Raw genomic sequence first — 25920 nt, forward strand, 5'->3', positions numbered from 1 at the left:
GCCCCTGGCTAAAGTCAGCATTTAAATTAGCTTCTGGGTGAAGAAACGGGTCTCATGATGAATAAATTCCTTTTACTTTTTTTTTTTGCCATTAATTGCATGATCTAAACCAATTCTGCCCTGAGGACGAGCAAGCAGGATGTCCTCACAGTTAGTTGTCAGCAATAACGTATTTCTGTCTTTTCTTTTACTCTTGACCTAAAAAGAAGTTTCCAAAGAGCCCTTGTCTTTTCATCTACAGTGTCAGCCAAGAGTAGTTGGGTTTGATTATGTATTTTGTAATATTGAACACTCTTCTGGGAAAAATTCGAAAGTGCAGGAGAAGTAGGCCAACAGCAGGATTTTCACTTAAAGACGAAGCATCACGTACACAGATTCTCTTCTTAGCGCAGAGCTAAACTTACATTAATTAGCACACACTGAACAATCAACGCTGATGCACTACTGTCATTTGGAAAAAAATTTATTAGGAAAAAAGTAATTTTCCAGTTGAGTCATCAAATTGAATATGGATAATTGCATTGTAGTTGACAATAATTGTTTTGACAGATATTTATGAAATATGCCAAGTTAGGTCATCGGAAATGTGTTTAATTTAGGGGACGTGGTAGTTAGCACAAAAGCCTCAAAAACCAGTGATAGGAAAGTTGGTATTCCTTGAAGCCACGTCTTATAGAGCAGGTATTTGGAATAACCTGGGGGAAAGATAAGTGTGTTCTTGTTATTCCTCACGTTGTGCTAATGAATATTTGTTGCTGGGAAGTTAGGGAAGAAAGTAGCTCCTTAGAGGACAACCCACAGTAGCTACATGTGAAACTGTAGTTGATTTCTCTAAGTTCAGACCGTATGAGAAATCACTCTCAGGGCGATTTCAAAGCCGTACCATTTGAAATTCCATTTCAAAGCAATACCGTTCGTGAACCATCAATGGAGTTACATTTTATAGTTTTATGAATTGACGTAGTAAGAAAATCTATCAGTTGATATTCTCACACACATATATAGAAAGTATAATGAATTTGAAAATTGTACATCATGCTAAAATTTTTCAATCTGTAGTATGATTTTGTTATTTTCGCCTTTTCCAATGTTCACATCTTATAATATTACTAATCAAAAAAAAATGGCATTTCAACTTGCAGGTACTCAGTGAATCAACCTAGGCAGAGGTGTGACAGTTTCCCACTGTCCTGACATAGTGCCACTGTGGTTTCTTTAATAGTCTCGCTTGGCTGGAACTTGAGGTGAACAACCAGTCTTATTTATCATTGATTTTTCCTTTTTTAGTTAAGGTTCCCTATTGAGCATGATTCTCAGTTTCAAGTATGTTAACGACTTTATCCAGACTTGTGTCTGCCTTTGACTATTTTTTAATCTAGTGGAGTTTCGTCTTTGGTAATTATTGCTATTTATACATAGACTCATCCTACTGATTGTCACTTTTCTGAAACTGTCATTTAAGGGATGTGAGCTATAAAGATGGAAACTCAGTTCTGTGTAGATTAGGATCTCTGGTGTTTTTTCCCTTTGTCTCTTCCCCTTTTCTCCTTTCAGCGTATCCTGATAATGGTTACAAGTGGCGTGTAATAACCCATGAAAATCTCAAGTCATTTGCACCTAAACTTGGTACAAAAGACGTAAAAGATGTGTCCTATCTGTTTCAACAGTAGCTTTCCTTTTGATTTAGTAAAAAGCATGTTTTCTCACCAGCAGTTTCTTGCTTCCGTAAAAGTGTGTATGTCCTTTCTCTAATGAATTTAGCCGTTGCTGCCGCTGGAGACTGTCGATGTTATTGTGTACCGTGCATTTCCACCCACTAAACAGAGTAGCTCTGGTCGCCCATCTCCAGCGAGTTTCAGATCTAGAGTTACATCAAGATGCGAACAAGCATTTGCCATTTATAAGCATATTCTTATTATCTCATCATCTCCTAAAAGTAACAATCAGGGCCTAGACGGAACACCAGTACTTGCTTAGAACTTTTCTGAAGACTCCTTTTCTTTGAGCTCAGTATTTCTTGTACTTTGTATAATTCATTTGTAGGGCATCTGATAGCCTATAGCTCATCCTTTGTTTATTTTATACTTCAGCTGCTTCCGTACATAATAATAGCTGCTACCAGAATATAGAGCGGCTGAAGAAAAGTGTACACTTGACTCAGGATAGCACCACTTAAAGGTGCAGTACGAAGACTCGCATTGAGAATCCTGACCTTCAGCAATTGGAAAGTTAATTGCCTGCAAGTTGCTCACTTACATATGTGAATTACGTAGCTTAGTAGTTACCTATTAGATGTTAACCAAGTGGTTCATGTGTAGCTATTTAATAAAAGATTTATTAAAGTTTCATTTATTGAAGTCTACTTTGGCCTTGATAGTTCATTAGTGATGTTCCCATAGCTTTTTACCTTGTAGCTCAGCAATGCTTTGCTAATTATTAATGTATGAAATTGCATATTAAATTAGCTTTTTATTATTGCATTTTTAATTCAAATATCAAGATGTCTTGGGCTGCTTTAATGTGAGATCAATTGCTACATCTTTTAAAACAAACCTAAACAGAAGTATCATTTACTAAAGTAAGATATTCTCCTTTTTTTCCCCCCTCTTTTATCTTCACTCTAAATGGTTCTGAGGAAAAGGAAAGACAATCAGGTCTGAGTCAGCCTTGCCTATTAGAAGTCTAGGCAGCAACACACACATCCTGGCCGTATAGTACCAGGGTAGAGCTTTCCCAGCTGAAAAATTGTACCTTTACCTACAAGCTGGTAACCAGCTACCTTTAACAAGGCAGTAAGTAGTAAGATCCTCCGTAATTAAAGATACAGCTGTAAGTAAAATATACCTGGGAAGGTAATCTACTGACTTAAGTTTACTGAGTAATGCCATATCCTTTTGTTAAAGATAGTTTGAGGAAACCCAAGGATACCTGTGGGAAAAGAGAAAATCACAAAATACAGTAAAGAGGTAAAACTGAAGAAGCTAAAGTTACTGAACGTAAACTTCAAAATCAGATGTGGATCTAGGATAAGAAATTCTTTTTTTTTTAATAGTAATCTTTTATTTATTCATTTATTTTTATATTTATTTTTGGCTGTGTTGGGTCTCCGTTTCTGTGCGAGGGCTTTCTCTAGTTGCGGCGAGTGGGGGTAACTCTTCATCGCGGTGCACGGGCCTCTCGTTGCGGAGCACAGGCTCCAGACGCGCAGCCTCAGTAGTTGTGGCTCACAGGCCCAGCCGCTCCGCGGCATGTGGGATCTTCCCAGACCAGGGCTCGAACCCGTGTCCCCTGCATTAGCAGGCAGATTCTCAACCACTGTGCCACCAGGGAAGTCCTAAGATATTCTTAATTAATCTTTGAGAGTCTCACCATCTCCATTTGTTTTTAAAAATAAAAAAACCAGTAAACTCATCTAAAATTACATACTAATGAATCGTAAAAATCAAGGAATTCCAGATCTCTTGAAATATTTCACCTTTAATAACTTACGGTATTTGTTAAAAGGCCCATAGAGGGATATGTGTCCAGTTGTAAGAGTAATAGGAAGACAGAGGAAGACGGATGCGTGATTCAGGAGCATTTGCTAGGAGGTGTTTATATTTAAGACTTGTTTCAATTTGTGGCTTAAAAATTTTTGTCTCAATGAGAGGAGGGTAATTCCAGCAGCTGTTGCAGCCCTAGTTCAGCGCCTGTGCTCTATCGTGACCATATAATCGATCATCAAACTAGGGTAATATGAGAGTGAAAGGGGACTGAACAGTTACACCGGAGCTACAGGCATGAACCAAGGCTGTGGTGGGCAAAGAGGCACATGGCTACCCTGCGAAGTTTTATTCCCAAGAGTAAAGTTACTTTGTAAGTTCAAATTATTTTATACATAAGGTAAATAATAACAGAGATCAAGTTAGAGGCAGTGGAAAGGCAGCCCTTGGTTGAATACAGGTGTGACTCCTACTTTGAAACTTTCTAGTTTCTGTTGCCGACATGTAGCAAATATTTAACCCTTTGTCAACCCCTTCACAGAGAAAGCTTCTGTTGGCCCCCAAAATGTGTCACTCCTAGAAATGATACATAAAATGGTCGTCTTTATCTTCTTCTCACAGTATCAAGAGAACAGGAGGGGGCATATAGTGAAGTCAGCATGTTGAATGACTTTTTTTTCCCAAAAAGTTCAAATTTAATTTCTTAAATGTAAAATGTTAAAGGTAAATCATATATTAACTAAAAATGTTAAGCAAAGATAAATTTGATCCTGGTTTTACTCGAAGATCCATGTGTCTCTGGCAACATTATAATTTGGTTTCCGAAACCATTCTCTTATACTGAGAGAGTCCTCATTCTAAAATAAAGTATGAGATAAAGATTCAAAGATGATTACCAAGTGAAAGCAAAAGCACCATGTTTAATACAGGATGCTACCAACCACTGTTGCAATGCTACAGTCTCAATTCGGCTGTTTAGCAGGCATCCTGCCAATAATTGAAATGAGAAAGTAGGCTGTGGGCTGATTGTAGCTCTAAAGTAAAGGTCATTCCCAGGAGTCAATATTGATATATATTCCGGAATAAAACCTAGTAGATCTAGTAGAGATATAAACACAGTTTAGCATCATGAGAAGAACATGTGCTTTGCAGTCAGACCTGATTTTTTTTTTTTTTTTTTTTTTTTTTTTGCGGTACGCGGGCCTCTCACTGTTGTGGCCTCTCCCGTTGCAGAGCACAGGCTCCAGACGCGTAGGCTCAGCGGCCATAGCTCAGGGGCCCAGCCGCTCCACGGCATGTGGGATCTTCCCGGACCGGGGCACGAACCCACGTGCCCTGCATCTGCAGGCGGACTCCCAACCACTGCGCCACCAGGGAAGCCCCAGACCTGATTTTTAATCGTAGATCCCTCATTTAAACTCTCCACGTAGTCATCTACAAATTATTTACTTATTTAAATCTGAGGTCAATTTCCAATGCAATAATAATGCCTACTCATAATAGTGTTGTATTAAATGAAATAATGTAAACAACTCATCTGGCAGTAGGTGCTTCATAAATGTTTTTTCTAAATATGACCAAACAATAATAATAGTAATAACAACCATTGCATAGGATTAGATAACCCAATTGCTTAACAGCTGAATGAATATCTTTTATTATTAAGTAGCTCTCTTCTCTCCAGGAATGAAGAACATATTTGTCTTAACTGGAATAATTATGTCTAATTTATCTTTATGAGTTAGGTAGTCCAAGCCTTAACCATAGTTTTACCAGAATAAAATCTCTTGGTTTTTTTTTTTTTCACTATTCCTGTCATTAAACAAAAAGTACATGAATTTTTGCAAGTCTGTTAATTTTGTTCTTGAGAAGAAAAAAAAAATCTTCAAATTATAATGAAAGGTAACTATTCATATCCCTGAAACATTTAGTTAACTAAAGTAATAAATGTTTGGAATTAATCCATAAAAGCCTTGATACATACATTGTCTTCACATCAGTCAGAAGTTAGACCCCAGTTATATTTAAGGTTTTTAAAGCTTTAGGTATCTTTTGAGTATGATGAAGTTACTGTACAAAAGAGTAGGAGTGTTATTTTGTTTAACTGAGGTGAACCAGTTTTTTTTTAATAGTAATTAAGATACCAAGAAAGTATGTATTAATCATTTGCTGTAGGCCTTAGATGATTTTTGAAAGCATAATTCCAACCAGTTGCAAATACTGTATACTCCGGTAATGTTTGGTTTTGGATAACATCAATCTGTATAAAATATTCATATATGATAACCTGAATTTCCATAGTATCTGGAGTAATGAATTCTTAATTACTTCTAGCACATTTCTGGTCGCTTCTCTGAACATGATCAAAGTAAAAGGTCGTCTGTGCCACTACTCTGGTCATAGCTAATGACTGTGATTTAATCAGAATCTTTTTCTGGATGTGACCCACTCATTTTGAGACACCTCTCTTCTTCCTCGGCAACTGTTTTTGGAAGTTTTAAAAAAATTCTTTTACTCTTCACTAATGTCGTCCGTGAAAATATGTTTCAGTCCTCTTTCCTTGATTTTGTGTGTGTGTGTGTGTGTGTGTGTGTTTGTTGTCTCTACTTAACATCATTACTACATGTTGATTTTATCTTTTCCTAGAATTTATTGTGCAATTTTAAAACTATGTGTTTCTCTCTAAAATTTCATCCCCTGGTTTCATCACCAATTAATATATACCCTGTCAAAGACAATTGCTTTTCTTTTCCTGCGTTTCTTCATTTTGCCTTGACATTCTTGTGCCTGTTTGATTTCTTTCTCCCTTAATTGCAAACCTGAGTCTGTGTCGTATTACACCATTCTCAGAACCCTTTCTTCTTAGCCCATTAAGATTAAATTCTTGAACATGCAATTAGCCAACTAAGTTTAATAAATTCTATTTGATAACCCCTCTGATTCTGCTAAAACCATCTTTATGATTTCTTAGCATCTCACCTCATATTCTGAACCACTTAAAGTGCTACCACCAGAAGTCATCTTGCTCCAGTTACATCCTGCACTAATAGAATATTGCTTCTTTCTGGTCATGGTGTACTAGACACCAGATCTGGGTTAAAATCTCAACATCCTACTAGCTATATAACCTTGGGCCAAGTACTTATACATTTTTACCTGATAACCTGATAACCTTTGATGATACTCCACAAACATTTTATAAGTGTTCCTTGAAATATCATATGTAAAGTATCTGGCATTTCAGTTTCTTTTTTCTTTATTCTCTTCTTACGCTGTACCTTTAAAAATAAAATAATTGAGTTAGCATTTATAAAGGTAAATGACAGCTACCAAGGCAGTGAAGGCAATGACAATTACCAGGAATTTACGCTGATTAACTGCTGTGAGCAATTAGGTAGCATTCTCAGCTTTGGAGCTAGGTATTTTGTTATTGTGAGAATGATCACTATATCCTCAGTTTAATTGGGTGACTTCCTAGAGGAAATAAATTATGAAGTAAATTTTCAAAGACAGGGTTTGGGTTTGTTTTAGAAAAAGCTAACAGTGATAATATGGGGAAGAAATTATCTGAGATAGTGGTGGAGTAGTGATACTTCATAAAATAAAGCCTGAATGCATTCATTCATTCAGCAGATGTTTATGAAATGTACCCATATGAAAAACTCAAGTTTATTATGGAGGACCTGTAGAAGGTATGACTGCTTCTGAAAAAGATTGGACTATATTCCAGAGCAAATTTCAAGGTGGGAACTGATTTTAGAGATTAACTTCTTTGTAAGGTACATGGAGATTTAGTAAAGTGCCTGAGATCATGTGGTCACTAGCATTCAGCTAGATCTCAGGTTCCAAATTCATTACCTTTTCTTCTTGTAGTGTCTCCACATTTTTTTTATTACATATGAAAGAGAAAAATAAAGTACACAACTCCAAAATATATGTGTTTATCAAATTAAAAATTATACAGTTGTAGCAATGTACTAATCTTATGCATGTTATCATACATATATAAAACTAAAACTTGAAAGGATGAAATGAAATAGATAATATTTTTATTTTTTATTTTATTTATTTATTTATTTATTTTGGCTATGTTGGGTCTTCGTTTCTGTGCGAGGGATTTCTTTAGTTGCGGCAAGCGGGGGCCACTCTTCATCGCTGTGCACGGGCCTCTCACTGTCACGGCCTCTCTTGTTGCGGAGCACAGGCTCCAGACGCGCAGGCTCAGTAGCTGTTGCTCACGGTCCTAGTTGCTCCACGGCATGTGGGATCTTCCCAGACCAGGGCTCGAACCCGTGTACCCTGCATCGGCAGGCAGATTCTCAACCACAGCGCCACCAGGGAAGCCCCGATAATATTTTTAAATAATTTTCTTTTATTTAAGTCTATTAAGTTTGTTCATTTAGTAAATTATTTATTAAATATACACTTATGAAGTAATTACATATCAAAGTCATCATACTTTAAACATTTTTCAATCCTATCAATTATATATACTTCCTTTTGACAAATAAAAGTTGTATATATTTAGATTGTACAATTTGTCTTTTTAAGGTGTACATGATGATTTTGTATATGTGTGTGTGTGTGTGTATATCTGAGTTAATTAACGCACCCATCACGTCACATAGTTATCTTTTGTGTAATGTGTGGTGAGAACACTTAGGATCTACTCTTTTAGCAGTTTCAAGTACACAATATAGTATTATTATCTGTAATGACCAGGCTGCACAGTAGCTCCCGACTTACTCACCTTGTAACCGAAAGTGTCTCCCCAGTTCCCCTGCCTCCCAGCCCTGGTCTTGGCAACCAGACCATTCTGCTCTCTGGTTCTATGAGTTTGATTTCTTTTTTTTTTTTTTTTGGCCGTGCAGCACAGCATGTGGGATCTTAGTTCCCTGACCAGGGATTGAACCCACGCCCCCTGCATTGGGAGCACAGAGTCTTAACCACTGGACCGCCAGGGAAGTCCCGAAGTTAATTTTTTTAGATTCGACATATAAATGAGATCATACTGTATCTGTTGTATCTTGGCTAATTTCATTTTCTAGCAAAGTAATTGGATGTTTTTGCAATTTCACATTTTTAAGTAAATGAAGGCAAAACCCACTAAAATTCCATGTTTTGCAGACATTTAAGCAGTTTAGAAAACTGATAATTGGCATAGGTGGCAATCACCGTTCTTGGCAACAAAATTATAATGAAAATAATTCCAAATGCACGTCTTCAAAATATTCTCTCTGGACTAACAGTTCCTTCAGAGCAGCAGTACTTTCTTACTCATTCTTGAATAATACCTGCACCTTAAAGAGACATGGATAATTTTTTCAAAAATAAATTCTTGGTAGCATACTACTGACAGCCACTTGTCATCACCGAAAAGGTCAGCAAATTTGGACCCATTTTATATGTTTAACCCATTTTTATGGTTTATAACTCTTTGGGGGTACTTTGCCATGAGCTCGCTGGATAACCTTTAAGTGGTTAAAAAAGATTTTCAAGATCACTCCACTACTCATCCCAAAGAATGAGTGAAGAATTTTGTATTGCATCAATCACACACAAGCTGCAAAAACTAAAAGGTGAGGACGTTACTGGTAACCCCTCCTCTTGGTGAGCTCTTTTCTCTGTCTCAGGATACCTCATGAACATTAATGACTTTCCAACAAAAGGACTGGCTGTAAGCTCCACAGTCATCCGTGTATTCAATATCGTAAAAGCCTGGTATCTTATTTTTTAAATACGAGATAAATGCAGATAGAAGGGTGCTTTACACATGCATTAAGATACAGAGCTCATTGGGCGACTACTACTATATTACATAACTGGTTAAAAACGTAAGCTTTAAGGACAAAAAGTCATGACTTTGCCCCTGTACTAACTTTGCCAAGTTAAGGCTCAGTTTTCTCATCTTAAGAAAAAGCAGTTTACAATCACACAGAGTGGAGATTTTATGAAGTTTAAATTACATGATTTTTTCTTTGTACACAGTAAATAGGTCCTCAATCAGCCTAATTTAAACCACTCACCACTCTTTGCACTGGTTGTTTTCTGTTTTGTTTTGTTAAATCCTTCTTGTTCACTGTCACACATCTGATTGATTAGGATACCTTCAACATCTCTTAACAACCCTGGAATTCTTTTATTCTTCATCAACTTACATCGACACCTGAAATTCTTCTCTTTACCTATATTCACACTTCCTTCTCAAATTTATAGAAAGAGCTTTGCTGAGCAATTTTAAGCCATCAATAATTAAATGAATTAATAATTAAGTAGATTAAATCTTGTTCAAATAGCACATAGGAATTTTTTTTTTTAATAAATTTATTTATTTATTTTTGACTGTGTTGGGTCTTCGTTTCTGTGCGAGGGCTTTCTGTAGTTGCAGCGAGCAGGGGCCACTCTTCATCACTGTGCAGGGGCCTCTCACTGTCGCGGCCTCTCTTGTTGCGGAGCACAGACTCCAGACGCACAGGCTCAGTAGTTGTGGCTCATGGGCCCAGTTGCTCCGCGGCATGTGGGATCCTCCCAGACCAGGGCTCGAACCCGCGTCCCCTGCATTGGCAGGCAGATTCTCAACCACTGCACCACCAGGGAAGCCCAGCACATAGGAATTTTAAGATCTTTTTCATTTCCATCTTAATTTTAATATATTTAGTATGTAATAACTGCCAACAGTAGTGTAATTGATATCTTTTAATTTATTTATTTTTTCTTTTTTTGCGGTACGCGGCCTCTCACTGTTGTGGCCTCTCCCGTTGCGGAGCTCAGGCCCCGGACGCGCAGGCTCAGTGGCCATGGCTCACAGGCCCGGCCGCTCTGCAGCATGTGGGATCTTCCCGGACCGGGGCACGAACCCGTGTCCCCTGCATCGGCAGGCAGACTCTCAACCACTGCGCCACCAGGGAAGCCCAGTGTAATTGATATCGTAAAACATGTAGGAAAATATCTAATATAGATTTGGGCATTTGATACCATGGCTACACAGTTAAAATAACTAAAATATAACAAAGACTATTAAACTATTTTAGCCATCTTGATAATGGTTAAAAAAAAGTCTGCATATTTAATCTGGTTGTTCAGTTCTTTTTTTTTTTTTTTTTTTTTTTTAAATTTTTATTTATTTGTTTGTTTATTTATTTATTTGGCTGTGTTGGGTCTTCGTTTCTGTGTGAGGGCTTTCTCTAGTTGTGGCAAGCGGGGGCCACTCTTCATCGCGGTGCGCGGGCCTCTCACTATCGTGGCCTTTCTTGTTGCGGAGCACAGGCTCCAGACACGCAGGCTCTGTAGTTGTGGCTCACAGGCCTAGTTGCTCCGCGGCATGTGGGATCTTCCCAGGCCAGGGCTCGAACCCGTGTCCCCTGCATTGGCAGGCAGACTCTCAACCACTGCACCACCAGGGAAGCCCTGGTTGTTCAGTTCTTGATGCTCCCAAGCAAACTGTATAACATGACTTGTTACTTGATTATAAACATGTCTAAGTTAAAACAAGTCATAATAAAAATACTTTGTCTCCTATTGTAGACCTATTTATTTTTTACAACTGTGGTTATACTTAAATTTTATATTTTATGTCTCTTGCTTAAGACTGAAAAGTGAACGTATAAGACAGTAGAGAATTCACTAAAATATATTTCCCACAAATCACCTTAAAACTGTCTAGAATTTTGCCTCCCAATTTTCAGAGATCAGTTAACACATAATGCTGTACTTACCACGTACCTGTTGTACATTCAGTATGATTATAAATTGATACAGAGGCAATTGCTAAAATGTATAATTATTAATACATTCATACTGCAATTTTTTGTAAAATATTATAAAGCAATTTTTTTCTCAAACCTCTTGTACAACCACTAATAGCTCATATTAATTCAGGTGACAGCAGTGAAATGTATCTTGTTTATAAGCTTTTCATTTAAGACATTTTTCTTGCTGGGATCACCTCCTAGTGTGAAAGTTGTCCAAAGATAATAGCACATCAATTCAAAAGTGTAATAGATTTGAGAACACAACATGCTATCAGCATGAAATAGTTTATCAGCCTCACTCACTCACTGTGTCACAGCTAGAATCATTACATACTTTTCTGTTTTCATGTCAAAATATGTAATTTACATTCTAATGCTGATTACTCACTTGGAGGATGTTTAATTTTCTTATTTAGAATATTTTTCTTTAAATGCATACCATAATTAATTTAAAGGTAGTACAAGAAGGGGCATTTTAATTAGTAGGAGTCTAAAATATTTCCTTTTTTTGCAATTCAGGGATGCACAGTATATTATACTGTAAAGCATTTTCAATTAGATTTATAATAATAACACCTTCTATTAGAAGCAAAATAATTAGTCCATTTTGTTTTTTGGGGTTTTTTTAGAAAGTACACTTTTTTTTGGGGGGGGGCTGCGTTGAGTCTTCGTTGCTGCGTGCAGGCTTTCTCTAGTTGCGGCAAGCAGGGGCTACTCTTCTTTGCAGTGCGCGGGCTTCTCATTGCAGTGGCTTCTCTTGTTGCGGAGCACGGGCTGTAGGCGCACAGGCTTCAGAAGTTGCAGTGCTCGGGCTCAGTAGTTGTGGCGCACGAGTTTAGTTGCCCTGCGGCATATGGGATCTTCCCGGACCAGGGCTCAAACCCATGTCCCCTGCATTGGCAGGCGGATTCTTAACCACTGTTCCACCAGGGAACTCCCAATTAATCCATTTTGAACGAGCCCTGTCCAATTCTTAGAAAATTTACACACACACATGTACACATCACCTTTTCTAGACTCGTCCTATTTAGAAATTAGCAGAAATTAAATGATCAAAATGCAAAGTCAAAAAATATTGAGGTTCAGTTTATCATTAACTCACTCGAGGTAAATTTTATTTTTCTTAACTGTTTCACCTTTTTAATCCCCGCTTGAGACAAGCCTCTTCTGGTTTTAGGTCCCGTTTGATCATTTTTTATTCTTAGTTAAAGCTTTTGGCCAGGGCTGCCGCTACCATAGTGGTTATTGAAGAAGTTAGTTAAACACTAGTCCTCCAAATACTTTTTACTTTCCTTCTACCAGTTAAGTACTACTCTTCACTGGTTCTGTCACTCCCACCCTTGAAAGCACGTTTTAATATAATATGTAAAGGATGAAAGAAAAAACTTCACCCGTAATAATGAGGATTCAGTGGGGGATTTCTGCTACCTCTGAACTTCAGGGAAACAATTTTTTTTCATCGTGTAGCTTTGTGGATCCGAAGCTACCACTGCTGCAGCCTTTGTCAGGGTGTGTGTGGTGGGGCACCCGCCGTGGCCAGCGCTGGGGGCAGCACCTCGATTGTCACTGCTTTGTCCTCAGCTGCTTCAAAGGAGAAGACTTAGGGAGAAGGCATGTTGTGTGGGAAAATACTCTTATTTTTTTCCTTCCCCTCAAAGCAGCAGATGTGTAAAGGAGTAAGGAGGTTATGTTTGTGTGTGTGTATACAGTGCTTTTTAAATGTTTAGAACTGAGTTTTCCAGAAGTCTCTTCTAATAGATAAAGAGAATGAGTAGAGATAGCTGTTTCTTTCCTAGATAGATTTTAATCCAGGTAATACCTTGAAGCAAAGTTTTTAGAGGAAAAAAAGAATATATAAAAACAATTCCAACCAAAAAGGTTAAGAGTAGAGAAATAGCATCATGTCTATGAAGAAAAGTAGTGAAACCTTTTGGGAAGCTGTAAATACCCAAGGTGAATTATCAGCTAGCCTTCTACATGACTCACAAGTCCAAGTGTCAAGTTCAAAGAGAAAAGGAAAGAACTCCCTAAAAGAAAGTACTTGTGAAATAAGGTAGTATATTGCTGAATGTTTGATAAGCACATGGAAATATAGATACCTCTAGGAAACGGAAGAGCCAGGAGAGAATGGATACTGGTGTCTAATTTAGAGATAAAGTAAAGGCCAATAAACATGGTAGACATTTAAAAGTAGCAATGAGATTAAAAAGGATGAAGCAACCAATTTCTTAACAGACAGGTGAAACTGAAAGGGAGGAACAATGAAGGGGGGGTATTGGAAGTAAGGAACTGAGTGAAATGACACAAAGCAATGAAATATCTAAACCATTTGATTCTGAGATCAGATGGATTGAGCCTCGTATTGTACAAATTACAGTTGCTCTAAATTGACTACTTGAAGTGAGCTAGCAGCAGGGACTGTCTAAGCAGGAGTCTTTTGAACTGACTTTCTGTTTTGTTGTACCATCTGGATGGGAGTCTTGAATAAAACGTGGTCCCTGGACCAGCCGCTGTGGCTGCTGGCGTTGCACCCCAGAACTTTTCTAACAAGTCTGCCAAGGGATTCTGATATAAACTGAAGTTTGAGAACCATTGCTTTAATGTATGTAATGGTCTCGAAGTACCTTCCTCCTCATGTTGGTGGCCTGACCCTTGAGTATGTAAGTTCACAAGGCCCTACCAAAATCTGTGCGTCCGTCATCAGTCTGATGGACCCGTTTCCATGAGAAAGATAGGTGACTGTAGAATACTTTTTGCAGTCTCACACAGATGTTAGTGTGGGTGGGCTTCTCCCTGAGAATTCATAGCAGCCTCTGCAATCTCTTAGTTCTGGACTCGTCCCAGAACTGCGTAGGGCCATCATCCTTGACTGATGGAGGTTTCTTTCCAAACAGCCAGGTATTTAAGCACAGTAAGTAATTGCAGATGTCTCTGGATATCTATTGAGAATCAGTCGCTGAAAGGTAAGGAAAACCAATAGGAACCCAGCCTTGAATAGAAACAGCTAATTTTCTGCACGCGCTTGCTTTCTTTAGTTTTCTGTTTAGTAGCTGCCCCAAATTTTATATTTGCTTGCATCATTATCCTAAAGCACACCACTTAGATAAACTGCTTTTTCAAGCCTCTTAATCAGTTACCAAATGCTGCTAAGTATATATTTAGCAGATAATCCACTTGGCTTTGGAATTGAAAAATCGGAATTTGATAGTGAAAATTCTGAAGACTGTGATAATGAAGCCCAGGTTTTAAGGTTCAAAGTGCTCAGACAATAGTTAATATCATCTTTCAGTTTTATCATTTCTTATAAATATATACAGACAGGGCTCCCCCGGTGGTGCAGTGGTTAAGAATCCGCCTGCCAATGCAGGGGACATGGGTTTGAGCCCTGGTCCGGGAAGATCCCACATGCCGTAGAGCAACTAAGCCCGCAAGCCACAACTACTGAGCCTGTGTGACACAACTAGAGAAAGCTGCACGCAGAAACGAAGAACCAAAGCAGCCAAAAATAAATAAATGAAATAAATAAATTTATAAATAAATAAATACTGACAAATATTTGGGTCTGTTTTAACTCATGCAATATTTAATGTATATACTCTCAACGATAGATTACAGGTAATTAAGTGAGTGATAATGGGCAATATGAAAGATAACACAATAATTAAATTTTGTATATTTTGAATCTTTTTAGAAAGTATTTTATCTTAAAATGAATTCCAGGCAAACCATCCATTGTTTGGGCATCATCAAGTGACTAAAACTATTTTGAACTCAGTAGTTAATTTTAGCCTTCATATATTACCAGGTAAATTTAATCCACAAGTGTGGGATTCATTTGCTTTAAATCTGAAAATGTCATTTCAGAAGAGCTGTTTGATGTTGAGGAAATCTTATGAGACCTTTAATAAGCCTCTTAAATCCAGAAAGTTATACTTTGCCAGAAGGAAAAAGAACCTATAACTTAAAATTTCCTTAGCTCCTTTTTTTTTGGTGGTACGCGGGCCTCTCACTGTTGTGGCCTCTCCCGTTGCAGAGCACAGGCTCCGGACACGCAGACTCAGTGGCCATGGCTCACGGGCCCAGCCGCTCCACGGCACGTGGGATCTTCCCGGACCGGGGCACGAACCCGTGTCCCCTGCATCGGCAGGCGGACTCTCAACCACTGTGCCACCAGGGAAGCCCATCCTTAGCTCTTAAGTGAGAACTTTGGATTCTGAAAGTGTTGTAAATTTGGCCAAATATTGCCAGTCTTTCTTCTTACTGGCACATTGTCTTTGAAATCAGAGCATACAGTTTGCAGCAAGCAATCTATATTATGGGTAAAATTTTTATTGATTTGCCTAGAAACATAAATAGAAGGCAAGGCATCAAGACATTTAAACAGCTCACGTTTAGTTTGATGTAAAGTACTCTCTCTATTCAACAAAGACTATAAGAAGAGGAAGAAAGCATGACTTCCTGTGCAATGGAGCCTTTCTCCCCATAAGATGTATCGGGTTTTAGACAATAGAAATAGCTTTCCAGGTGTCTGTGTGTCACCAGTGAAGGTTTCAGCTGTGCCTTAGGGACAGGAACTGAACACTCACTACTATTCTCTTTTCATCCTAATCATTTGCTTTGTTTGCTCATCTCTCAAAAGGTTTTTACTACTGTATAAAACATGGAAAAAAAAAAAAAACCTTCTTTTCTATGAAGATAACCAATTATGAAGTTAATCTAATTAAAATTTCGTTCAGTGGTTGCACACTTTCTTTTTGACTTTTGTCTTCTATCCTAATGCCCCACTGAGGAAATGACTCACACGGCTTTAAATGATGCTCTAACACATTTTCCAGGGATGCTTCTCATTCGGTTCCTATAATTTCCGACTTATTAAACCATGTTCTTGAGTTTAGAGGAGTATCATGATTATGTTAAGCTTCTGAACAAAAGACTAACATTAACCTGTTTCCTGGTGACGCTTGTAAGCTTACAATTTAATTGTATTTTATAAGTTGTTTAATTTTGTACTTGATGTTAGGATCTTATAAAATGAGCAGTGAATAAATTGATATTACATATAATATAGAAAGGCACATTTAAATTTACTCCAAAAATCTGATTATTTTTCCACTAAAAATCTTAACAATAGTAAGTTTTATGGTGATTACTTTGGAAGACAAAAACGATCAAAAGTGAAGAGTTACCAAGGAACAAAGTTACCTGCTGAGAGATTGAGGAAAACAGCAAGAAAAAGCAATTGTACGTGGTCTGAGGTAAAGGTAGATAGAAGTTATGACTGGACATATAGAAGTAATTCAGTGTATTGTGCAGGTTCCGTACTTAAAACATGACATTTCACTTGAGAGTAGAAGGAAATGTGAAATGAAAATGTTACTGTGCCCATTCTTGGTGTTTGCCAAACAAATTAAAAAGAGGAGGTTGAGGTATAAGAACTCAGAGAAACTTCTCCACCCTGGCACAAGAAAAGAAAAGAAAAGAATGAAACAGAGAAAAAAGCAAAGGAGAAATGCTGTAAAGGAAAGAATGCAAGATTCTCTGACTGGTTGAATACTGGTTGGGAGGAGGGGGCAGGCAGAAAAGAATGGTAATTGAAAATTACCCCTAAATTCGTCAGTTAGAGAAACATTAAGGACAGAGTTACCGACGGTGACCAAAAGGTGGGAATGGAGACAGCAAGAAGGACAAGGAGATTCAGTCTGTGTCCCTACTAATTTCCTTTTTTATTTTATATTGGAGTGTAGTTAATTTACAGTATTGTGTTAGTTTCAGGTGTACAGCAAAGTGATTCAGTTATACATATACATGTATCTATTCTTTTTCAGATTCTTTTCCATATAAGTTATTACAGAGTATTGAGTGTAGTTCCCTGTGCTCTGCAGTAGGTCCTTGTTGATGATCTGTTTTGTATATAGTAGTGTGTATATGTTAATCCCAATCCCCTAATTTATCCCTCCCCCAGCTTTCCCCTTTGGTAACCATAAATTTGTTTTCTAAGTCTGTGAGTCTCTTTCTGCTTTGTAAATAAGTTCATCTATGTCATTTTTTAGACAGTAATTTAAAATTTGTGGCATGACCTAGAGAAAGCGCCATCACAGAGTCAGTTAGAAATATATGCTAGAACCAAAGGCGGAAAGCTGAAACGAAAAGGCTGGTGTGAAGGCATATCAACAAAGAAACGGATCTTTCAACTTCAGAGGAAAAACGAGCAACTATTAATTGTGCTTAATACTGAGTGATTCTCCCCATTTATGTTTTCGCTGCCTCACGGCGTTACAGTTAATGGTGCCACGCGGTTCCACGGTGCTTGTCTGTTTGTTGTTGTTAATAGAATCCCCCATCAAGGTTCCAAAGCCACAAAGCAACTGTTAGTGTTCGGTGACCTTCTGCACCGGCTGCCTTTGGGGCTTTGAAATTGATTTTCCCCCTCCCAGTCTCCGATAGTTTCTCTTCAAGTGTGCATCTCTCATTTGTCACCAGAGTGAAAGTGGTGGCACAAATGGCAGCGGAAATGGAGACAGGTGCCGTGCAGGGCATCATTAGGAACATCAGAATAAGCTCAGGCTGCTCTGGTATGCCCTGCGTTACAAGGAAACTGCTTCTGCGTTATCGCCGAATACAATGGGGCATATTCTCACAGGATCCACTTGTTTCATTCCCAAATATGGTCTGAGAAGGAAAGAAAACCCTGTCTTTGTTCTCCAAACCTCATGTGGATGCCGGGTCAAGAGCATATGTTTTTGACAGTAATTTTTGCAGAATTTTTGATATGTGAGAAGCATATTCCCAAGGCTGTGTGACGGGTGAAGAGTCTCAGGGTGGGAAAGACCATCATGACACACAGGAGTAGGTGCCTTAGAGAGTATTAGGTGATAAAAGAATTTTCTGGAAACTCCTTGTATACTTTTCATGTAGCTGAATTCCAGTATTCATTTATCTGTTCATTTATTAAATATTTGTGGAATTCTAGACCTAAACTAAGCATTGTGTTCGAGCTTGAAACAGTTTTTTTAAAATCCTGGACTTAAAGATACAGGTAAGTCACAAAATACACTTGTCAGTGTGTGGTAATTTCTGTACTGCAGTGGAAAGGACATTGTTGACTTTGGAAAGACGGCATCCTGTCTGAACCTAAAAATGGACAGATTCCTACCAAATCTGAAACCAAGTGTTCTCTATAGAAAGTAGGTTGACATAGACCTTTTCTACTAGTCTAGTTAATGTTTGAGAGGTTTTTCCATGTGTATTTTAACATATCTGTTTTGAGGCTGTAATGATTCTTAAAGGAATCATCCTCACATGAATGCCATCATTTGTAAGTGGTTTCAAAATACATCGATTTAAGCAGTCTTTACGAATTTTTTCTATACTTACACGCTAGAAAGCCATCTGAAAATATTGAAGGCCAGTCATTCTAAAATACAATTGAAGGTGATTTGGTTTCTCTTTCAGTGTTTTATAATGTTTCTTTATTTACTATGCACTCACATCTCCAAGGCACTAATATGATGCCACCCCCAACATGGTTAGTCATTTAGACAGAGGAAGGGGAAATGCACTTCAGACCTTTAAAGTCAGTGGCCAAAATAACCCCCAAAACAGTCAAATTCTATTTTCTCTTGCAGCGACAAAAGTAAATTTATTTATTAAATAAGTTAGGGGACTTCCCTGGTGGTCCAGTGGTACAGACTCCGTGCTTCCACTGCAGGGGGCACAGGTTCGATCCCTGGTCGTGGAACTGAGATCCTGCATGCCGTGCAGCACAGCCAGAAAATAAATAAATTACTTGAGTTTTACAAAATAAACTAAAAGACTGTATGACAATATCAACAGTACAGTCCTAGATTTATTTAAAAATAAATACAGTTAGAAACTCTTTGAAAGTAAAGAGTCTTCAGTTCTACTAACCTTGATGAGCAGTGTATTTTTGAGTAATATATCTTTGTTTTCAACAATATCTCACAGTTGCATTTTGGTTTAAGAAAAATAATAATTTCATAGTCGTTCAAGCCTAGTTCTTGAAAGAGTTCCTTGCCAGGATCACCAAAGCAGATGGACATCATGTATTGATACCACAAATTTTGGAAACTAGAAAAGGGATGTCTGATTTGAAGTCAGCATGTGTCTAACTCCTTGTCCCGAGCCATGTTTTCAGTGTTAAGGCTAAGGTCATAATCTTTCATGGTCCATAGGCTGAGGTTCAAACCCCATTTCCCGTCGAGAAATGACCCAAAGCGCTCTGAATAAAGCTCTGACACGTTTTCCAGGTTCGGGTTTTGCTATAATTTCCAACTTTTATTTATTTTTATTCCATCATTTGTTTATTAGCTGTGGGTCTTTGTCCAAAAGGTGCTTAATTTCTGTTAGACTCACTGCCCACATCGGCACAATAGTCACCATTTTATTTATTTTACAGGATTTACGGAGCAACAGTTATGTACCAGGAACTTTCTAAGTCCTGAGAATACTTAGAGGCGAATGAGGCTTTGGGGAGTTTACATTCTAACTGGAGAAGACAGACCAGAGGTTTGGGCAGTGGGTATAGTATTCATATCCATCAACTGAGGATACTAGACAAACAACTTCATGTTTCTATATTTCCGTCTCGGTTTTATTTGAAACTCTCATCCCTGGGAACTTGGCTCGGGTGATTTGGGTCTCGGTCTCCCACCCCACCCCGCCGCGATGCTGTGAGTACAGCAGGGAGTCCCAGGCGCTTGAGTCTTCACGCTGTTTCCTCATTATCAGTCGCAGTGTTGCTGCCGCGACAGCTGCGTTCCTGTCTGCGCAGGCCACTTTGGTCCAGTTTCTCTGCTACTCTTGAAGCCGTAGAGGTCACTCTGCTTCCTGTGAATCACGCTAAGATGCAGAAATCCCAGGGAGGGTCTCCACAACTTCATCACCTCAACCCTCCACCCACTAGTTTTCTCTTGGGCACCCTGTGACCTCTGCCGGTCTCTGTCTGAGGTCTGAGGACACGTGTCTTCCATTCTCAGGGCTGCTGATCCGCTCCCTGGCCTCCGCTTCTTTCTCCAGGCACAGTGAATCCTCTGCTCTCAGCGCCTTCTCCCCCATTTCCCTCTTCCTCACGCGTGATGGGAAAATTGTCTGGTCTAAGGGGAATCTTTACCTCCTAAACTTGATTTCTTTCCGACGTTCTGGTTATATCCAGATGCTGTCTACTTCACCCCACCCAGAGGTTCTTCCTGGTACCAAAGACCAAGGCAAAGGCGTCTGTCTTTGGCCACGGGCCTGCATACTGGTCGCTGCTCACATGCTGCTTGTTTCGGGGTGCTTGGCTTCATCGGGTCGCTCGCTCTGCCCTTTCCGTACCCTCCGTCGAGGTATAGAGACAGCCTCAGGCTTCCCTGGAGACCCTCAGCCCCCGCCTCCCTCCCAGCCCTCCCCCGGGCGGGTTTGTCCCACTGGGCCCTGTGGAGCCCTCTGCTCTCATCAGCTCCCCGAGGGTTCTCTTCCTGCCCCCCACCTGGAGAGAAACCCCTATTTTACGTCACACTGCGTTTCTCCCGAACATTCTGGTTATACCCCAGTCCACCCCATTTCACCCAGTAGACTGGGCTTTGGGAAACCGGCAGGACTCTCAGGCTGTTTCTGCTTCTTGTCCTGTCTCGTGTCCCCTGGGGGCAGTGCAACAAGGCAGCTGCTGGAATTGAGAAAGGGGTGGAAGCGCGAAGACAGAAAGCGGGGGAGATTTAAGAAGAAAAATGCACATTTAAAATAGCATTAAAAAAACTTAACCCACCGCCCAAGTAAACAGATGGGCAAGATAGGAACTGACTGTAATAAGCGCTTTGGGGGAAGTAAGCGTGATGATATGATGGAAAGTAAAGGGAACGGGGCTTCAGTAGGATCTCTGTCTGGTTCCATTATCTTTCGTGCCTCACCTTCTCCTTCTCCAAGAGGGGTGGGTATGTATCCTTCAGAATGCGTTTTGTTACTCCTTTCCACCTGCAGGGAGGAAGTAGTCTGTTCCTGTGGGCCGCTGGGACCCTTGCTCACTCACTCTTCATGTATAACCGTGAAGAAAGTGAGAGCCTTGATCAGGGGGTCAGCTGCAGCTCTCAGGCCACATCCAACCTGTCACCTGTTTCTGTAGTGATCATGAGCTAAGAATGATTTTTCCATCTTTAAGTGATTGAAAAAAAGTCAGAAGCAGAAGAATATTTTATGACATGAAATGAAAATTCCGATGTCCATAAATAAATGTTATTTGAACACAGCCATCGTCAAGCATGTATCGTCTGTGGCTGCGGTCACTATAGAAGCAGAGTTGCGACGGTATGGCCAGAGAAGCTTAAAATCGTGACTGTTAGGTCCCTTACAGAAGAAGCTTGCCTGCCCCTGATCTGGACGATCGGGGCCCTCCCTGGTACCACACACTCCATCTTCTCCAGCGTATGTGCCCTCCCATGTGTGGGATCGCCAATGTCAAGTTTGTAAACCAGGGAATTCCTTCTGTAGACATTGCTTGTGAGGGTGTTATATTCTGATTTGGGATTGAAAGTCTTCAAGCGATACTTTTGGGTCTTTTGGAATATAGATTCCAGTGAGTGAATTTGGGAAGAAAACTAGCTAATGCTTCTTCGGCACTTCCCTGGTGCCAGATGTAAGCACTTCACGTAGGTTACTTCATTTAATCTCATAAAATGCCTATGTAGTAGGTACTGTTAGTATTCCCATTTAATGGATGATAAAACCGAGACGCAGAAGATTTGAGCCACTTAGAAACTTCGTGCAGATAGTTATAGGTGAAGTCTGGATTTGAACCCAGACAGTCCGGATCCAGAGCCCACATTCTTAATACTTATGCTGAATATAAATATGGTAGTAGGTGCTAACAGTACTGCTTCCAACATACCATTTAATTCAGGTTATAAACTTTAAAATTTGTTTTGTAAAGTTGTTCCGTGGGGGAAAATGGATTCACAATACAGTCGCTAGTATAATTTACAGAAGTAGTTACTTATCATTTGCATCTGTTCTAATTTTGTGGTTGACAAAGCATCTTTAGACGCATTAACTGGTTTACAACCCTGTGAGATAAGTAAATCATTTTACAGATGAAAATAGGATCATAAAAGGAGGAAATGTTAGACCAGGAACTTAAACCTCAATCTTCTGATTTCTAGCCTAGAATTTTTTCCACTATACCTGTCAGGCAAACTTTCATGACTTTTACCATATCTGTACACCAGCTACACTATTATTCACTTAATAATTTTCTGGAAATGGACTCTGTAACTTAAATACCTGGTTCGCCTTTCATAAACAATAATATTTGTAAAATTATGACTTTGATGTTTTCATTTCTGAAGCACATGGTGCTTAGTGTATTCCAAGTACACTACAGTAAGTATTAACTCATATAAGCCTCATAACAACCCCGACAGGAAGATACTATTATTATCTGTATTTTCCAGATTAAGAAACCAAAACACAGAGAGGGGTTAGCTGTCTTGCCCAAAGACACATACCTAGTAGTAGTAAAGCAGGATTTGAACCTCAGCAATCTAGCGTCCAAGTTCTGTCCTTTTAACCCGTTAACTTGTTTGATATACTCAATGTATTTTCTAATACCCATTAAAATAGGTACATTGTATTACAATTTAAAATAGTCAGCTGTGACCCATCTAAAATCATCTTGCATAAAGACTGTATTGTACCGTGGTGGAATATTCCAGCTTATTTCCTATAGCCTCCTGCATAGAAAAGAGAGAGTAGTCTGTTGACTTAATTGGATGTGTTATTAGGGAAAATGATAGTAAATATTGGGACACAAACTAAATACGCAATGAGATACTAGCATAATATGAAATGTAATCTGTGAAAAACATGGTGCTTTTTTCTAAATTTGGGGACTTTCATTGTTAATAGAAATCTTAAAACGAGTCATCTTTCCTAAAGAATTCCCTATACAGCACTCCTGTCGTGTGATCGTTCAAATTTCTGCTTAAACATTTTCAAGGTAAGAGAGCAGACCGCTTCTTAGAGGCAGTTTACCCCCCTGTCGTTTGGCTCAAGTCATTAGGGAATCTTTCTGTAGTTGATCTAACAACTTGCTTCACTAACCTCTTCATTTATTTAGGCTGGTTTTAGAAAGTGTTCTGTGAGTCCTTTCTTTCTCTCTCCCTCCCTCCAGCAGGTTTACTTTCCTGGTTATGTTTGACATAAGCGAAAGATAAGATTAGTTTGCCCCCCTGGAGAACTGACCTGCTGCCTGTGGCCAGGCTTGACGGTACCCTTTATTGGGGAGGGGAAGGATAAGAAAGTTCGCACACACGTCCAGAAAAGAAATCAGTCTGTACCACGTGATCGGGTGTGCTTGTGTTTGTAGGAGTACATATTCTCAAATAGAGCAAATCCACACATAGCTATAAAGTAATATAATTACTTCTCTTAAGTGAAATGTGAAGATGTTCTGAAGGCAGTTCATAAAGGGAACTTCCACAATGGTTTTGTGCAGGAAATGGTACGATTAGAACAACTCTGCGGTCTCCCAAGACACCTGCTTGAAAGGGCGGTGATCATTTGTGTGCGTAAATCCTCCTGTGTTCATTACAAACCAGTCTCTTTCATCCCGGAGTCATTTTTCTGAGTTGGGTTTTCTGGTTAAAATATTTTCTTAATTTCTCATTTTTTGAATTATATGCAGTAAATGATTTTAAAGCCAGAGAGCGAGCGAGAGGAGAGCTCATGCCTCGCCGTCTCTGTCTCTCACATTTTAATCTATTTGTATCTTATTATGATTTTTTTCCCATCCCGCAGGCATTTCCTATTCAAAACAGGAACAGGGACAACGCCACTGTTCAGTACTGCAACCCCAGGATACACAATGGCATCTGGCTCTGTTTACTCGCCACCTACTCGGCCACTACCTAGAAACACCCTATCAAGAAGTGCTTTTAAATTCAAGAAGTCTTCAAAGTACTGTAGCTGGAAATGCACCGCCCTGTGTGCTGTAGGGGTCTCAGTGCTCCTGGCAATACTTCTGTCGTATTTTATAGGTAAGAACACATTTCTAGAACTCTATTTATTTGGTCAAGGTGTGTATTTGGAGGTTATATGTCATGGGGGAGGGGCTGGTACTGATATATGATAAATCGCAGAGTATTTTAAGTAATTTCCATCATACGTAGATAGATGGAAAAGCTGCCTTTGCATGAGGCACGAGGTCTGTCTTGGACACACAGTGGAGTGTCTGTGTGTGTCGGATCTGTCCCTCGTGAGATATGGGCAGCTCTGTGGCATTTCATGTCCAGGAGATAATTGATGCGCTTGTAGGCGGAATGAACTCTGTGCAGGAATCTCCTTCAGGGCAGTCGATAGGAAGCTCTGTGCTCCTTGCGATGTTACTGTCTTTCAGCCAGCTCGGCTGTCTAAATGTAAAACCCATCGCTCAGGGCCATCCTCTTGCACTCAGGAAACACTCTCTAGAGGACCGACCATCTGTAAAACAATGGCTGGATCACGCGCGCTCTTCTGTGTGGATTTGCCAGCTTTTCCAATGTGGTATCGATCATGGTTTTTGTCACCCACATGATGGGAGCTGCTAATAGAAGTTGTAAATATGCCTTTCCTCTAACTGTTTCAGAGCATAGATGAGTGTTCACACTATTGGAAAGTTGCTTATCCAAGTGTCAGAAATGACCACATCTGACCTTGATCTGCTTCTAAGTGTAGGGCAAGGCCCGCCGCATCGAAATGCAAGTGGTGTCCACTGAGATAAATCACAGGCTGTGTGTTTTGCCAACAAGAACAACAGCCAGTGATGCATCCTCAGGTGTACAAAGCGATGTGTGATGCCCCATGAAATTCTACAGCTGAATAAGAGCATCACAGGGCTGTCTGTAGAATGGTATGACGCTTTTGTGGTGAGCCAGTTTCTATCATTAACTACAGTACCCCTTAGTTATAAATGATGTCCTTTGGAAAGTGAAATAACCATTTTGAGTCACGTCATTTAAGAGGAAAATAGAATTTTAGAGCATGAAGGGAGGAACTTTAGAGGTAATTGAGTCAGGGCTGGCAACTCGGTGGCATGTGGAGTACTGTGACTTCCGATCCTTTGACGGTGGTCGACATCGCTAATGAATCCGGGCACCCTTTCCCACTAAACCTGCACACAGCCTCGTTATCGTCATCGCAGGGCTTCGTACAGCCACTGTCCATCAGAGATGAACGCGAGATGGAACCTTTCTGTCTTTTTTCAATCTAAGTTAACTCCCTCCTTGTAAAAGTGGTCAAACCAGGTACCAAAGGGGTTGCCACTTGGCCGAGATCACACACTAATGATGTACTGCTGTGCCGTTCCATAACGCTCGAGGGACACGAGGAAGGTCACAACAAAAATCTGTGTTCACAGACAGATTGCTAGTATTCAGCTAAAAACTGTCCAGCCATGAAGAGCGTCTCTTCTGGTTACTGTATACATTACTCGTACTTGTCAGCAGCGTGCTGCTGAAGAATTTTAAATGCTTTCTGAAACGCACCGGTCACAAATGGGATGTAATAGATTAAGCATGTGTATTTGTATGGGATTTTTTTTTTTTTTTTTTACTATAGTACATGCTAAACAGGTAGATATGTACTATGCACGGTCAGAGTTCAGTGTCTGTGCTGTGGATGTGTGGTCAGACATCCTTTCTGATCTTACGTACCTGTGTCCT

General features: G+C 39.5%; 1 protein-coding gene across 18 annotated transcripts in view; it reads left to right on the plus strand.

Moving 5' to 3' along the window:
* The window catches only part of TENM3 (teneurin transmembrane protein 3), a 697856-nt gene that overhangs the window by 517797 nt on the left and 154139 nt on the right, over positions 1 to 25920 (plus strand). For all 18 annotated transcript variants that reach the window (XM_079909550.1, XM_079909554.1, XM_079909551.1 and 15 more), the window contains one exon: positions 24020 to 24258. In XM_079909550.1, coding sequence (XP_079765676.1) covers positions 24020 to 24258 — 239 coding nt within the window. The remainder of the gene's footprint in view (positions 1 to 24019; positions 24259 to 25920) is intronic.

Source organism: Stenella coeruleoalba (assembly GCF_951394435.1).
Source record: "Stenella coeruleoalba genome assembly, chromosome: 21".
Taxonomy (NCBI): domain Eukaryota; kingdom Metazoa; phylum Chordata; class Mammalia; order Artiodactyla; family Delphinidae; genus Stenella; species Stenella coeruleoalba.